Here is a 15564-nt window from a genome sequence, read left to right as displayed (position 1 = left end):
CTTATACGGTCTATTATGATTCCTCGAGGATTGGCCTCGGAGCAGTGTTGATGCAGGACGGTAGGGTGATTGCCTACGCGTCCAGATAGTTGAAGATTCATGAGAAGAACTACCCCGTTCACGACCTTAAGTTAGCTGCCATTGTTCACGCCTTGAAAATTTGGTGCCATTATTTATACGGGGTTCCCTGTGAGATTTATACTAACCATCAAAACTTGCAGCATTTGTTCAAGCAAAAGGATCTAAATTTGCGCCAGATGAGGTGCTTGGAGTTGCTGAAGGATTATGACATCACTATTTTATATCACCCGGGCAAGGCCAATGTAGTGGCTGATGCCTTGAGTCGCCAGGCGGAGAGTTTGGGGAGTTTGGCATATTTACCAGCATCAGAGAGGCCTATAGCGATGGATGTTCAGGTCTTAGCTAGCCAGTTTGTGAGATTGGATCTTTCGGAGCCCAGTCAGGTTCTAGCCTGTATGGTTTCTCGGTCTTCCTTATTTGATCGTATCAGGGAGTGGTAGTATGATGACCCTCATTTGCTTGTCCTCAAGGACAAGGTTCAGCACGATGATGCCAGAGATGTGACTATTAGTGACGATGGGGTATTGAGGATGCAGGGTCGAATTTGTGTACCCAATGTTGATGGGCTGCGAGAGTTAATTCTAGAGAAGACCCATAGTTCGTGGTATTCCATCCATCCAGGTGCCGCGAAGATGTATCAGGACTTGAGGCAGCACTATTGGTGGAGGCGGATGAAGAACGATATAGTTAGATTTGTAGCTCGGTGCCTCAATTGTAAGCAGGTGAAGTATGAGCACCAGAGGCCGGTTGGGTTGCTTTAGCAGATAAAGATTTCGGAGTGGAAGTGGGAGCGGATCACCATGGACTTTGTAGTTTGACTCCTACGGGCTTTGAAGAAGTTTGATGCTATTTGGGTGATTGTGGATCGGCTGACCAAGTCCGCTCATTTTATTCCTATGTGTCCTACTTATTCTTCGGAGCGGTTGGCGGAAATTTATATCCGGGAGATTATTCATCTGCATGGTATTCTAGTTTCCATCATTTCGGATAGAGGTACTCAGTTCACATCACGGTTTTGGAGGGTCGTTCAGCATGAGTTGGGTACTCGGGTAGAGTTGAGTATAGCATTTCACCCTCAGATGGACGGACAGTCCGAGCGCACTATTCAGATTCTTGAGGATATGCTCTGTGCGTGTGTGATGGAGTTTGAAGGGTCTTGGGATCAGTTTTTTCCATTGGCGGAGTTTGCTTACAAAAACAGTTATCAATCCAGCATTTAGATGGCACCGTATGAGGCTTTATATGGTAGGCGATGTAGATCTCCGGTGGGTTGGTTTGAGCCGGGTGAAGCTAGACTATTGGGCACAGATTTGGTTCAGGATGCTTTGGAGAAGGTTAAGGTGATTCAGGATAGACTCTGTACAACCCAGTCCAGACAGAAGAGTTACGTGGACCGGAAGGTTCATAATGTTTCCTATATGGTTGGAGAGCGGGTTTTACTTCGAGTTTCGCCTATGAAAGGCGTTATGAGATTTGGGAAGAAAGGGAAGTTGAGTTCGAGGTTTATTGGCCCTTTTGAGATATTGAGGCGTGTTAGGAAGGTTATTTATGAGATTGCCTTACCTCCCAGCTTGGCAGGAGTTCATCCGATTTTTCATGTTTCGATGCTCCGGAGGTATCACGGTGATCTGTTGCACGTGTTGGATTTCAATTCAGTCCAGTTGGACAAGGATCTATCTTATGTTGAGGAGACAGTGGCAATATTGTACAGGCAGGCCAGAATGTTGAGGTCAAAGAACATTGCATCAGTGAAGGTTCAGTGGCGGGGTCAGTCGGTCGAAGAGGCGACCTGGGAGACCAAGCAGGATATGCGCAGTCGTTACCCTCATCTTTTCACTACTTCAGGTATGTCTCTATGCTCGTTCGAGGACGAACGAATGTTTAAGTGTAGGAGGATATGACGACCCGGCCGGTCGTCTTAAGAATTAACGCCTCGATCCCCTATTAACTTATTTCCCCAAGTTTGTTTCTGCTAATGTGATTTGCGGGATGTTCGGTTTTGAATTTCGGAGAGTTTTGGGACACTTAGTCCCTAAATGAAAGCTTAAGTGTTGGAAAGTTGATTGTAGTCGAAACAGTGTGAAGACGGCCTCGGAATGGAAATCTGATGGTTCCATTAGCTCCTTTGGATGATTTTGGGGTTAGTTGCGTGTTCGGATTGTGTTTTGGAGGTCCGTAGTTAATTTAGGCTTGAAATGCCGAAGGTTGAATTTTTGAAGTTTCCGGTTCGATAGCGAGATTTTGATCCGAGGGTCGGAATGGAATTTCTAGAGTTGCAGTAATTCTGTTGTGTCATTTGGGATGTGTGTACAAAATTTCAGGTCATTCAGACGTGGTTTGGTTGGGTTTTTTATCAAAAGCGGAATTTAGAAGATTTTTGAAACTTAGGCTTGAATTCGATGTGTTTTGGTTTTTTTTGATGTTGTTTGAAGTGTTTTGAAGATTGGTACAAGTTTGAATTAGGTTTTAGGATATGTTGATGCCTTTGGTTGAGGTCCCGGGGGCCTCGGGGTGATTTCAGATGGTTAATGAGAAATTGAGAAGATGTTGCAGCTGCTGTATTTTTTATGCTTCTAGTATTTTCGCATCTGCGATTTGGAGACCGCAGATGCAGCTTTGGGTCAACTCCTTAGGAACCGCAGATGCGGTGAAGGGCTCGCAGAAGTGGAACCGCTCCTACGGTAAATGCTCCGCAAATGCGAAAATTGGGTTTTAAGTGACACTACTAGAAATTTGACCTATTGCAACGGTTTCTATAGTAACGGTTGCAAAACCGTTGCAGTAGCATATTTATGGGAACAGTTTTAACCGTTGCATATATCTCATAGACCTATCGAGACAGTTATGAATGTAAACCGTTGCTCTAGGTTAATAACCGTTGCACCAGAAAACTCTATTGTGACGGTTACATCAACCGTTGCAATAGAGTTATCTATGGCGACGGTTTTTAAGAAAAAAGGCTATTGCTACGGTTTTGTTTTCCCTCTCTAATTTTATTAAGCCTGCCACCTCTTTTTGTATTGTGTTTTAATTCTAAAAAGGTTCCTCTTTCAGTAGCATCGAACATAATGAAAACATATCGTAAAACTCCAACGAGGGAAGGTTTCACATGCGCATAGCTACGGATCCTACCGGCGAACCTCAATCCTTTGTCGAATCCCGCACCTACAGTGAATCTCAAACAGCGAAAACTTCACCAGCACACTTCTCCAGCAAACCCCCAATCCCTCCAGCGATGGCCTAACCTGCACAAAACTCCGGCAAACCTCATACATACTTCGATTTGGCTAACCCTGCAATTATTTGCTCATCACAATCTTTACCATAGGACAGATCTGACTTCTAAAATTGGTGAGCGCCTCAGAAACAAGGAAGACCCAGTAGCAATCGCTTCATAGATCATTGGCGTCTGGCAAAGCCTTCGTCACTAGGGTTCGGGTACCAAGGTATCTTTGTTCTTTCCCCTTATGTTCACTGCTTTGTTTTTGCCTTTATAAATCTTTTGATTAGCGCCTATTGTTTTATTTTTTTCATATGTTTAAAGAGGTTATGTTCAAATACATGTATAATTAATTTTAAACGATATAGTTAAATTTTATTCTAATATTATAATTTTCAGGGGCGTTGTCGGGTTTACTACTAGCCATTTAAGAGGACTGTGTAATCTATCTATTATCTAAGGAGACAATTTTTTTTGTCAACAGTTTTGTTAGTTGGGGTATTCATCAGATGATGTTTGGTACCCACAAAGGTTCTATGTACTTCTAGGTTGTTGATTAACAATATATTCAGGTTGAATTCCATGATAGCAAGCTAAAAGGCTTGTGTCACAACTTATTTCAGTTTAATCCCTAATTTCGAGCAAGATAGGATCACGCAAATGACACTTTTTTAACTATTCGGGTAAAATATCAATGCTCTCTTTTATTCGTATAATTTTTCAGTACTCGTTAATCAATTAATTCAATACCTTTTTTGGTTAAGATTTACAAATTACTTATCCTATTTTGAGAAAGTCCCTTTTTGACAATGACACACTTTCTGTGAATGAAACTTCTTGGTTATGGATAACTTCAATTGATTATTGGTTTCCAATGTAATTACAATCTTCAAAATTTATTGTAGTAATCCGCTCTCCCTTGATAAGGAAAAAATAGAAAACTTTAATCTCTGGCTACCAACGTCCGTACTCATGAACACAATGTTTATCCTATATATAATTTAGCATAGATCACAGGTCTGTGAAGTCTCTGTTATTTGCTTTAAGTTCTTCATCTTTTTGCCTTGTTAATATTTTTCTTTATTTCATTCTATTAAGATAAGTTGATCTTTTTTTGGGAACTCCTGACTTGAAAGTGTTAAAATTTCCATGTTCTTCAAGGTTTTGTTGGTATTATCCACTGTCAGTCTTCTAAAGTATGGGTTGTTTCCTTTGATGTTGCAATTGAAGCTATATTGATCTTTCAAATTTTGCAACTGTTGTAACTTGTCATTTTACTTATTTATTTTATTTGTTAATAACATAAACCTAGTTAATTCATAATGGATACATTCTCTTGTTGCTAGCTGAAAACATTAATAGGGTAATGACTAAAAAAAGCTACTATTTATTCAACTTGTGATAAGCCTTGTTAGTTCATAATGGCGAATTGGCAGTGCACTATGTCACCCTCACTTCAAGGTTTTGGGTTAGAAGCTCTCAGATTCACTCTAATTAATCTTTATTGAGGGTACTGAATGTGTATATTAATATTGAAACCAAAGACTAATTTTTAGTGGGTTGTATAAATTAGACTTTCAAGTATTATTGCTTGTTGTATATCCTCATTCAACATTAATCTCTTCAGATTTAATGTTTGATACAAAAATTGACATGTCCATTCTGTTGGGACAGCAGACCAGGTATATTGCTTATTAAGTTATGACTGAAGAGAGATGGTGATTAGCAGTTTAAGATATGATGCATTAAGAATAATCTAAAAATAAAAAAATTATATGTAAATGTTTAACTTCTGGATTTCTTTAGCTGGATATTGTATAGTCTGCAATAGTTATTTGTAACCCTTTATTCTTTTTGGTTAGTCATCTGCCCGAAAACGTAAAATAATGATTAGATTTGAATAGATATTTTGAGTTTGTTTAGCTATCACCATCAGTAGGTTAATTCAATTCCAAAATATTGTTACTGTCAAACCAATTTTATACCATGTATCTTATTGATACAATAATGTTATATTAAGATACTATGTTCATTTCATGTGCAACTTTAGAAAAGTAATATAAGGAGTAGGACATGCGGGACCGCAGATGCGGGACCGCAAATCACTGTGCAGAACATATAAATAGTTGCCTTCGCGAATTTGAGGGATTCTTTCATCATTTTCATCCAGGTTTGAAGCTTTTAAGAGAGATTTTTGAGGAAAACAAAGGAGAATCACTTGGAGGTAACATCTTTGACTTCATGATAGGATCATTTACATTTGTATTTCCATTTTCTTTCCTTTGCTATGTATTATTATTTATTCAGCATATTTAGATTCTTTTTTATTTACTGTGCTTTTATTTTTCTCTCTAATTTTTCTCTTTCTCTTTCTATGCAATTCTCTGTCTTCTTCCCTTACCCTGTAATCTGCCGCCTCCTCCTCCCCATTCTTTTTCGATCATCATAGCACAATCTATCCTATACTCTGAAAAAAAAAAAAAAGCAATGAATATCACCTAGGCTTATAGGATCCTCCACTAAACCATCCCATTTAAGACTCCAAAAATCAAGCAGGTGAGTTAAAATGTAAATATAAATAGATATAGTTTTCAAAAATTTGTCAATAAAAGCAAATATGTAAATAACTTATTTCATTAGATGAATTAAATCGCCATTGGATAATGAACATCAGCAAGATCATATTACTTATCCGCAAGTCATGTTACTTTTGGCTTCTGAAAAGGTTTTGTCAACGCTATTAGAGCAACAGGTGCATCCTATTACAAACTCATAACTGGTCACAATAGTGAAAGTTTTAATAACTAAGAAGACTTATTGCAAATCAAACACACTCCATAAAGTTACTAAATATAAAAGTAGTAGGAGGAAAAAATGGAGGAAGATGCAATTTATAATACATTAAGCAAATGGGGGTTATGGATTCGAAAAGTTATAATCCAAAATGCAATTTATAACATATTAAACAATTGGGGGTTATGGACTTGAAATGTCATAACCCTCAGTCAAAAGATGTGAGTTATGGATGTGAATTTTTAAAATAAGATAGATGGTTAAAATAAAAAATAAAATGCCAAAAGATAAGAAAAAAATAAATAGAATTCCTACACTATGGACATGCCATGTCATCTTGCCAATTCCCTCCTTGGATAAGATCCATTCCTACTGTTTTCTTCTCAAAATTAAACTCCACTGCAATGTTCGAATGTTGCTGATATAAAGTTTCATTCTCAGGTCCCAAAACAGATTGAAACCAAAAAAAAGAGTAACATCAATTGAAAATGATAATTATCAGCCAAAAATAACACATAAATAAATCTCCGGGAAATAAAAAAAAAGGATAAATGAAACTACATCCACCAAATCAAAGAAATATAAAGAATATATTAATGGAATTAGAAGAAGAAAGAAAAAAAGGATCAATAAAATTACATACAAAGAAACAATGTTGTAGACAAAAAACTCTAAGAAGATAAAGAACATGGTAAATAGAATGAAGCCAAAGTGAGAATATTTTAGGTAATAAAACTGTAAAAAGCTACGAAACTGATAAATAAAATTACATTCAAAATAACAATTCTCTATGAAACTGGTAAATAAAATTATATTTAAAGTAACAATTCTCTAGGCAAAAAGGAAAACTGGAAAAACATATAGAACGAAAAACGGAAAAAATGATTACAAAAGGATGTTATATTCTCCATATTAGAACGGTGGTGGTATGAATAATAGAAGGGTAGGCTGTATGGATAGAAAGGGAAATAACATGTGATAACGGGCATGTGTGAGGCAGAAAGGGAAGGGGGGAGGTTAATTAAGTTAAATGACTCTTAAAGAGGAAGAGAAAGAGAAGTGAATTAAGAAGATTAAAAGACATAACTTTTGGTTTTCTCTTAGCACATAACAGGAAAAAAATGAGTTATGGTGTGAATTTTTAAAATAAGATAAATGGTTAAAATGAAAGAAAAATGTCAAAAAATAAGGAAAAAGATAAATAAGATTCCTACACTATGAAAGATGCCACATCATCTTGTCAAGTCCCTCCTTTATATAGATACTAGTGAATTTTATCGCGCAATGCGTGATCATAAAAGATATCATTAGATATGTTGTAAAATTTAAACTTCTTTATTTTTCTTTTATATGATAAACTAAAAAAATTCATAAATACAAGTATAAAACTGATATGAATTTTGGTGAAACTTAAATTTTGGAAAACCAAACTAAAAGTCAAATATCACCTACATATTTAGTGAAAACTAAAGAGAAGTTATCGTAACTACAAAAAGCCTAAAATGAAATTGTCAAAATATTTCTAGGGTCAAAAGCAAGTTATGGTTCCTGAGGCAATAATAGGAAGCAACTATGTGTCAACAAAATACGTATATTGAATGATCAATTTATACTCGTTTTGTTTACTGGCGTATCTAACTAATCAAAATAATATAATTGACTAATCAAATGAATCAGTTATAAAATGTATATCAATTCATCAAGATGTGATTCTCTCTTAATTAAAAATGCTCAGTTCTTATTACAAAAAATATCGGTCGTTCTTTAAATATAGTATCGAGTATTGCAGTCGTGGAAAGTTTTCAATACCCTGTTGTGACTATTGCTCTTCTTCTTCTTTTTTTCACTTATCTTCATATGCCAAAATTTTAATTGGATTATATAATAATGTGAAATAGGTTATAGCATAATGATTCAAATATTTCTTAAATGATTTATAATCCATTTTATAATCTTTTTGTTATATTTAAAGAAATAGTTGTCATATTCCAATTTTTTACTGAATAAAATTTACTTATACTTTCTATAAATATGTTTATACCTACCCTAATATCTGATATTTTTTTACACATTTATTTCGTTTATTTAACCTAATATCTATTTACTGTAAAGCATCAAGTGGTAAAAGAAAAAAGGGCAAATTAAGTAACTCAAAACTTCCAATGCTTTGAAAATATAGATCAGACTGCATTTGAATCATATTTAATTATTTACCAATGCTTCAATCTCGGTCTGACTTTGTAAATGGAGCTTTCCTTTTTATATTTCGTTGTTCCTTTTACTCTTTGTTTGTTTTCATTTTCCTTTTCTATACCGATATATATTCCTCCTAATTTTGTGCAAAATCCCCAAAAATCAAAATTTTCCTAGAAAACTCTTATAAGTTGTATCATTTTAGCCTATAAAGTGGAATTGTTCCTTTTTAATATATAAACGATCAGTGCTTCAATGAAAAAATGGGAGAGGGGACAGTTGAAATTGAAAGAGAAAAAAAACTACATTCACACAAGTCCATGCAAAAAAAAAAAAAAAAAAAAAAGTATATCAAAGTGGTTGTTGCTTGAATGAAGAATTTCTACAATGCTTCTGACCCCTGTTTCCTTTCTACTTCGCTTGCTTCTACCCATGATATTCGTAAGAGCTATTTCTATATAGTATGATATAGTGCGCTGATCCAAGAGGAGTGCCAGATAGCAGTGGTGTTGATGCCGTACGTGAAATTAGAAAATGACCTTGGATTGCTAATGGCTTGGTCCCTTGACCTCATTCATCTTAACAATAAACCTATTTTTGCTAAATTTTACTGCACAATGTGTGCTTATATAGTGGTTTCTAAAATATAATGGTGAAGATTCCATTCAAATTCTGTAATTAAGGGATGCATCTATAAAGGTGTAACTGAAAGAATTTGGAGAAATCCAGGATCACAAAAGCTGTAACCGAAAGAAAAATCAATTTTATAACTGAAACCTTTTATTAAGGCTTTAACATCACAATGGAAAATGAATAGAAGATCGGGAAAACAGAAAATAATTGTAAATATCTGAGAAAAAAGATAAATAAGAATGATGGCTTAGGAGGCATGTCATATAAGCTTCTTGATTGCCCACATTTATATTAATATATAGATAGATATAGATATACACAGAGTACTCTTTCTAGTTGGGCTTCGACTGTGAAACCAAGCGAAAAGAGCTTGTTTTCCAGGAAGGCCAAGCAAATCTCCATATCACAAAAAACTCAGAATGCCTTTGCTGGTGAAAAAAATATGAAATTTTTACCTCCTATAGCAAAGGTTAACACCTTATTTATTTTAAATAAATATCATTTAAAAAAATTATATTCTATAGATACATTTTAATGTTTATAGCAAAATATCTAATTTTGGTTACCTCCTACCCCTAAGCCACTAAATACGCTATTCAGTTACACTATTTTCTTTCTCTCTATTTTGATATATGTCATTCTCTTCCCCCATTCTCTGAAAATACGATGCTCAATCTCAAAATTCCTCTCACCCACATCACCTATCATTACTCACAAACGGTGATTTTCAATTTGACTTTTAATTGCGAGCAATCTACACCCAACTGCCCGACCTTCATTTCCTTCAACCCGCAATACCCTTTCGTAAACTTGAATCAAACCTCTTGTGCTCTAGAAACTTCCACTACCTCCTCAACTTCTTTGTTGTTATTATAGCTTATCCCTATTTTCTTATCTATATTTGAGTCACCAGTGATGTTTATAACCTGTTCATGGCAATTTGGTAAAGGATCTTCGAACCGAATTTTGCATCCGGTTTGAGTTTCGAGGTTATTAATTACACTGCAGGTAATTAAACCACAAATAAATTTGCAAATTCTGCTACAATGGTAATGCGTGGGAACAGTGAGATTCAGGGTTTTTGCTCGACGACGGATTCGCCGGAAATTAGGGTTTGTTCTTGAACAAAGACGACGGAGTTTGGGGCTGAGCAATTTGATTTTCTGTTAATATATTTCAATGTATTTTCAACATATCACGCTATATTTTCATGTATTTCATTGTATTCATTATCTTTTTTTTCATTGTAATTCAATGTATCTCGTTGTATTTCATGTATTTCATTGTATTCACTATCTTTTTTTTTATTGTATTTCAATGTATCCCGTTGTATTCTATGTATTTCATTGTATTCACCGTCTCGCTATATGTCATGAATGTATTCATATTTTTTTTAATTAATATAATTTATGTATTCAGATGTATTATATAATTTTTCTGAAGATTGCTTATTTTTGGGGTATTTTTCGGTTGAGAATCTTTTTTATAACTGGAAATATAAAATTTGTTTGTTATAATTGAGTTTGTTGATTATATTAGGAGTCTATTATATTAATTGATTCACTTTCCGTTTAAAAACAGTGTAATCCCCTATTTCATGCCGTGAATACAGTCGAATACAATAATCTGTCCAGCTGTAATCCCATGTTACACGCCATGAATACAGTCGAATACAACAATTGATTAGCTGGACTTCCCTGATTCATGCCTATTTTTGCTACTGTATTCATGAATACAGTAGCTTAAATACATCTAATACATCTTATAATGACAGAAAACGTATCTACAATCCGTAATATAGCAAATGGTATCTATAAATAGCTAGTTACCACGAAAAGATAGTGTTTTATGAAAATTTCTCAAAAAATATATAACCAAATGTGCCTAACCTGAAAAGCAATAGAACAGACATTAGTCACAGACGATCCATCATTTTCATGGCTTACTAGCCAAATCACTTGAAATAAAAATATAAACCCGAGCCAGCAAAATTAGCATGATAACGGAACAACCAGAAAATAAAATATCACAGTGCTCACAAGATTGGGTATAACTTGAAATAGAAACTGATCTCTAATTGAAATAGAAATCGAAACTGATCTCTCATTGAAATAGAAACCATTAGATGGAACTTGAGAAGAGAGGATTTAAGAGCTCACCAAGCTTAGAGACACTTCATGTGGACAATTGAGGGACCAAATCATCATACTTGCCCTTTGTTATACATATCTGCATGGGACGTAGGTGTTAGCTACTAAATCCCTTGAGCTTAAAAGAGTTGAAAATTGATCGATTGACTTATCAGTGAAGTAAAGCGAAAAGAAACTAACTTGTTTGAAACTACAGAGGCAAGCGCTTTGATCCCCCAATCCAGGCGCTGTACTTCCTCTCAGGTGGTACAACCACACCGATCTTTATGCTGCTTGGAGCAAGAGCAGTGATTTCCTTGCTCATACATTCTGTTGTACCACCACCAATCACAATATTTGAAAATAAATCTTTCCTAATATCAACATCACATCTCATGATTGAGTTGTAGGCTTTTTCATGAATTCCTGTTGCTTCCATTCCAACCAATGATGGCTGGAAGAGGACCTCAGGACAACGACACCTCTCAGCCCCAATTTTAATGACTTTTCCTAATTTTGTGGTTACTGTTGGCAGGCAAAAGTGGTTCTGTTCCCAACATATGCGATGTGGCAAAAAGACTAACTCAATGGGGTATGGAAGGTTCCGTCAGTATGATCATTCGGGAAGTCCAACGTAGGACGTAAGTGGCAGGGAGATGTTCACACTAATCAATTGTCTTATAGAGCAGGGAGAAAATTTTATCTTATAAATCCTTTTAGCTTGATGACTTCCCCTTAAAATCTAATGAATAACTCTCCCAGCAATCAATTATGTCAGCAGTATTTGACTTTTCCCTTGTAAAATCACTTGTGAGCCAGTACACAAACAAAAATTTAATGTTCTTTTGGTGAGACACTTACACAGATAATCAGGGCCAATTATCAATTCAGGTACACCGCAAAGCATTCCGTATTGTCAAAAGGTCCCATCTTCCTTCACTTCGTGAGGCAATTAAACAGTGCCGTGAAACAAACAATGCACGTTCTTAGTTTTTAACCACTTTCATGGTCAACAAAATTTTAGACCAGAACCACATGAAATCATCATACCAAGTGTCAAACTGGATCTAGAATAAAGACTAGTTAACCACTTACACAACAAATAGTTGAGCAACCAATAACAAAAGCCAAGCACATAACCAATATGATCAACAGAGTGCAAGTGAAACAGAGGCAAATTGAAGCTTACCTTATGAAATCGCAACCACTTCTTATTGCTAGTTCAGTGTTGAGAGTGTTGAGAGAAACGTACACTTTTCCTGGTAAACAGAAAGTGCCAGAAAAGGGGGACAAAGAAATGCTAACCAATAGATTTTGGATCTATTATTTTCGGCATTGCATACAGACAAACACATATATGGTTGGGTATGAAAGCGGAATAATAAAGGGAGAGAAGTGGAAATCCAAACTCATGATTGTAGCTCTTGGAATTTTTTATTATTTTTTGGTATTTGAAGATGCCATTAACATTTCATTTCAGATAGGTTAGGCTTCAACAAATTTGGCCTGAAATACAAAAAAGAAATTGATAACAAAAAGAGACATTTCAGAACACATCCATATTTAGCTCAATTGCAACTGTAGAGGCCGGTGATCCTCCTAATTTCTCCCTCCATTTCACCAAAGATGAGCATAGAAGTTAGTGGAAGAATCTCTTTCGACATCTAGCTGATCCCAGCTCCTCATATTCAGCTTTGATGACGCACATTGCATCAAAATCAGGACTTGATGCCAAAGAGTGATCCTCCACGCCAAACACCTAGTATAGGATCTTCTTGAGTCGTAATCTTTAAACGGTATTTATCTGGGACAAGAGGCCGAAGGTCCATTTCTAGTCTTTGAGCAAAATGAGGGAATAGAGTAGTGCCTCCCGTCAAAATGATGCTCTCATAGAGAAGAGGTTGAAGATGAGAATGGCAGAAACTGATAGCTCTAACAATGCTCTCTGCAAGTCCAGCCTGATTCAGCCCCAAGTCAGCTGGACGAAACATCATCTCTGGGACGAGGAACCGCTCATTTGTCAACCCAAATTCATTTTTTGTCAAATCAATTCTTCTTGATCCATCGTTGCTCCACAGCTTACCCGTTTGTTCTCCTGCTGCTACTTGCTGCTTTGGAGCTGCTTCATCATTATACAAAGACAGGTATCTCTTTGCTTCTTCCGAATCTTTTAGGAACCCCTTAGTATGTGTAATGCCATCAGGAAGCACATACGTGCACCTAAACAAATTGTCATTTCCCGGTTCCCTAGCAATCTGCAAGTCCCTGGCAACATCCAAAGACACAAAGCAGAGTTTCTCTTTGACATCATCCATAAGGAAATTCTCGTCCATCAAATTAACGCTCCTGTAGCTCACCAACTCCTTCAAGAAATTGCTCAAAGCTTTCCCACCAAGATCAAGCCTTTTCACTCCATAATTCAATGTGAAATTCTGAAACACGGGTGAGGCATGAGTAAACGAAAATCCACAGTCCACAACTAAGCTGCATTGGGCTTTAGACACAATCCCATAAGGGCGACGAGATGCCTCATAGAGATGGACCAAAGAGGGTGAATCCGAAACATAGAGAGCCTTAAAATTGAAATCTTCAAAGACGATTTCATCAAGGGAACGTTGTATTGAAGGAATATTGAAAAGGGGTTCAGTGAGGAGGAGAGAGGATTGGGAAGGAGTGATGTTGAGGAGGTTGGAGTTGGAGAAGATATGGGACCAAAGGGAGGACTGGAGGTCCGGGTTGATACGGCGATCGAAAGGGCGGCGGACGGTGGCGGAAGTGAGGTCAACGTCAGGGGAAAGGAGCTGATCCGCCATAAGCCATTTCTTGGAAGAAAGTGGACGCCCCATGCTGTTTGGGACAATAGCTGTTGGGTCTCTTTCGCCGCCGATTCCAGCCTTGATTAGGCCCGCCCCATTGTCCAATACTACAACGTTATTCATTTTGGCTCTAAAATTATCCCTTATCTACGGGAGTAGGTCAATTTTTCCCCCAATTCATCAATCTCCATTGATGTAGTCTTCATGTATGACAACTTTCTCTCTCAGGCTCGGTACATTCACTATCGGCAGCTTCATAGACTTCCAATTTGTCTTGAAGTTCAGTTATTCTAGCCAGTAACTTAAGTCTATTTGTGTTGAAGCTGAGTTATTCTAGGCAGTAACGTTCTTGGAACTATGTATGCCATATATAGAACCTGAGACGAAAGAGTAAAGTGGAAACCATAACCATAAGCAATCTGATAGACATATTTGATCATCAAAACCATGCTCAACGTTTAGTCTCAAATAATTATTTCTTGGGTTATTGATTAGAATGGTCCCGCAAGGTACTGGTTTTAGCCAAATATCCTTAAAATTGGCGGTATTTAAAAAATGGCTCTCGAATCCGCACATAATTATTGCTCTTCAAAAATTTTCTTCCGGATTGATGGAGTTTGTATTGTATTTACTCTTGAATTAGAGTTTGTATTGTATTTACTCTTGAATTGTTCATCAAAATCTACCTAATTTGCATGATTTTGCTCTTCAAGAATTTCTCTCTCGGATTAGTAGAGGTTGTGCTATTATTGCTTTACCTATCCGTTAAATTGTTTATTAGAGTCTACCAGGTTGGCATAATTTTGCTCTTCACGGATTTCTCTACTGGATTGGTTGAGTTTATGCTATATTTACTCTACCTATATGTTTTAGTCAAACAACATCATATCAAAAAGACTCACTTTGTCTTCCTCAACACTTTCTAAGATCCAATAATTAAATCTTGAGTTATTTACCGTAAATCACAAAATCGATATTTGAACTAAAATTTAAGCATAAATTATCAATATTCAAACGATTTTAACTATAATGGATCACTAACCTTCTACTTTTCACCACCAAACAAAAATTTAAAGCTTTAAATATTGAAGAACTATGGCGCACAAGTAAAAGATAGAAATGTTTCAGTAAGACCAATAATACAGGGACATCCCGCCAAAACTAGTCCCATTGGGGAATATGCCATGTAATTTTTTTTCTTCTTGGGGAGAATTGACTTTATTAATGTATACACACATACATATATATATATATATATATATATATATATATATATATATAATATGATAGGGACTATTTTTTTAGTCACTCAGCTAAAAAAGGTTGCGGACTATTTATTTTTATGATAGATAGCTATTTAAGTTAATTTCTCATGAAAATACAACAAAAAAAATGTTTCTTGAGTTATTTTCTTTTATTCAAATTATAAAGAGTCATGTCGAATCATTTCCACTTTCAAGAAAATTTGTGCAGTCAAAATGATCTTAAATTGCCAAAGAGGGATAACTAATTCGGCAGGGCAGCCCAACCAATTTCGTGTTTTACGAGGGGCCTTAACTTTTTTATTAATAAAAAATATTTCATTTTTATTTAAAGTCTATTTTTTAAAATTTTTTTATATGCAAAGTTATTATTAATTTTTTATAATCAATTTCTCCTAACAAGTCTTTCTCAATTGACAATATAACTAATTCATTTA

The 15564-nt window shown here is 35.7% G+C and overlaps 1 protein-coding gene and 1 long non-coding RNA gene across 2 annotated transcripts; one reads left to right on the top strand and one right to left on the bottom strand.

Annotated features, from left to right (window-relative positions):
• Positions 1-3133: 3133 nt before the first annotated feature.
• On the top strand, positions 3134-10271 carry LOC107786823 (uncharacterized). The gene is made up of 3 exons (XR_001648235.2): positions 3134-3527; positions 5472-5525; positions 9929-10271. It is a non-coding gene; the product is annotated as an uncharacterized LOC107786823 (long non-coding RNA).
• Positions 10272-12469: 2198 nt separating this feature from the next.
• On the bottom strand, positions 12470-14415 carry LOC107786822 (actin-related protein 6-like). The gene has a single exon (XM_016608325.2). It carries the CDS (start codon positions 13986-13988, stop codon positions 12768-12770), a length of 1221 nt encoding a protein of 406 aa, XP_016463811.1. The 5' UTR covers positions 13989-14415; the 3' UTR covers positions 12470-12767.
• Positions 14416-15564: the final 1149 nt, after the last annotated feature.

Source organism: Nicotiana tabacum, chromosome 16 (genome assembly GCF_000715075.1).
Source record: "Nicotiana tabacum cultivar K326 chromosome 16, ASM71507v2, whole genome shotgun sequence".
Taxonomy (NCBI): Eukaryota; Viridiplantae; Streptophyta; class Magnoliopsida; order Solanales; family Solanaceae; genus Nicotiana; species Nicotiana tabacum.
Note: the sequence above shows the minus strand (reverse complement) of the source record. Positions and strands in the feature narration are given on the sequence as shown.

Coding starts and splice junctions, on each gene's coding strand:
- LOC107786822 (XM_016608325.2), bottom strand. CDS start 13,988: ATGAATAACGTTGTAGTATTGGACAATGGGGCGGGCCTAATCAAGGCT.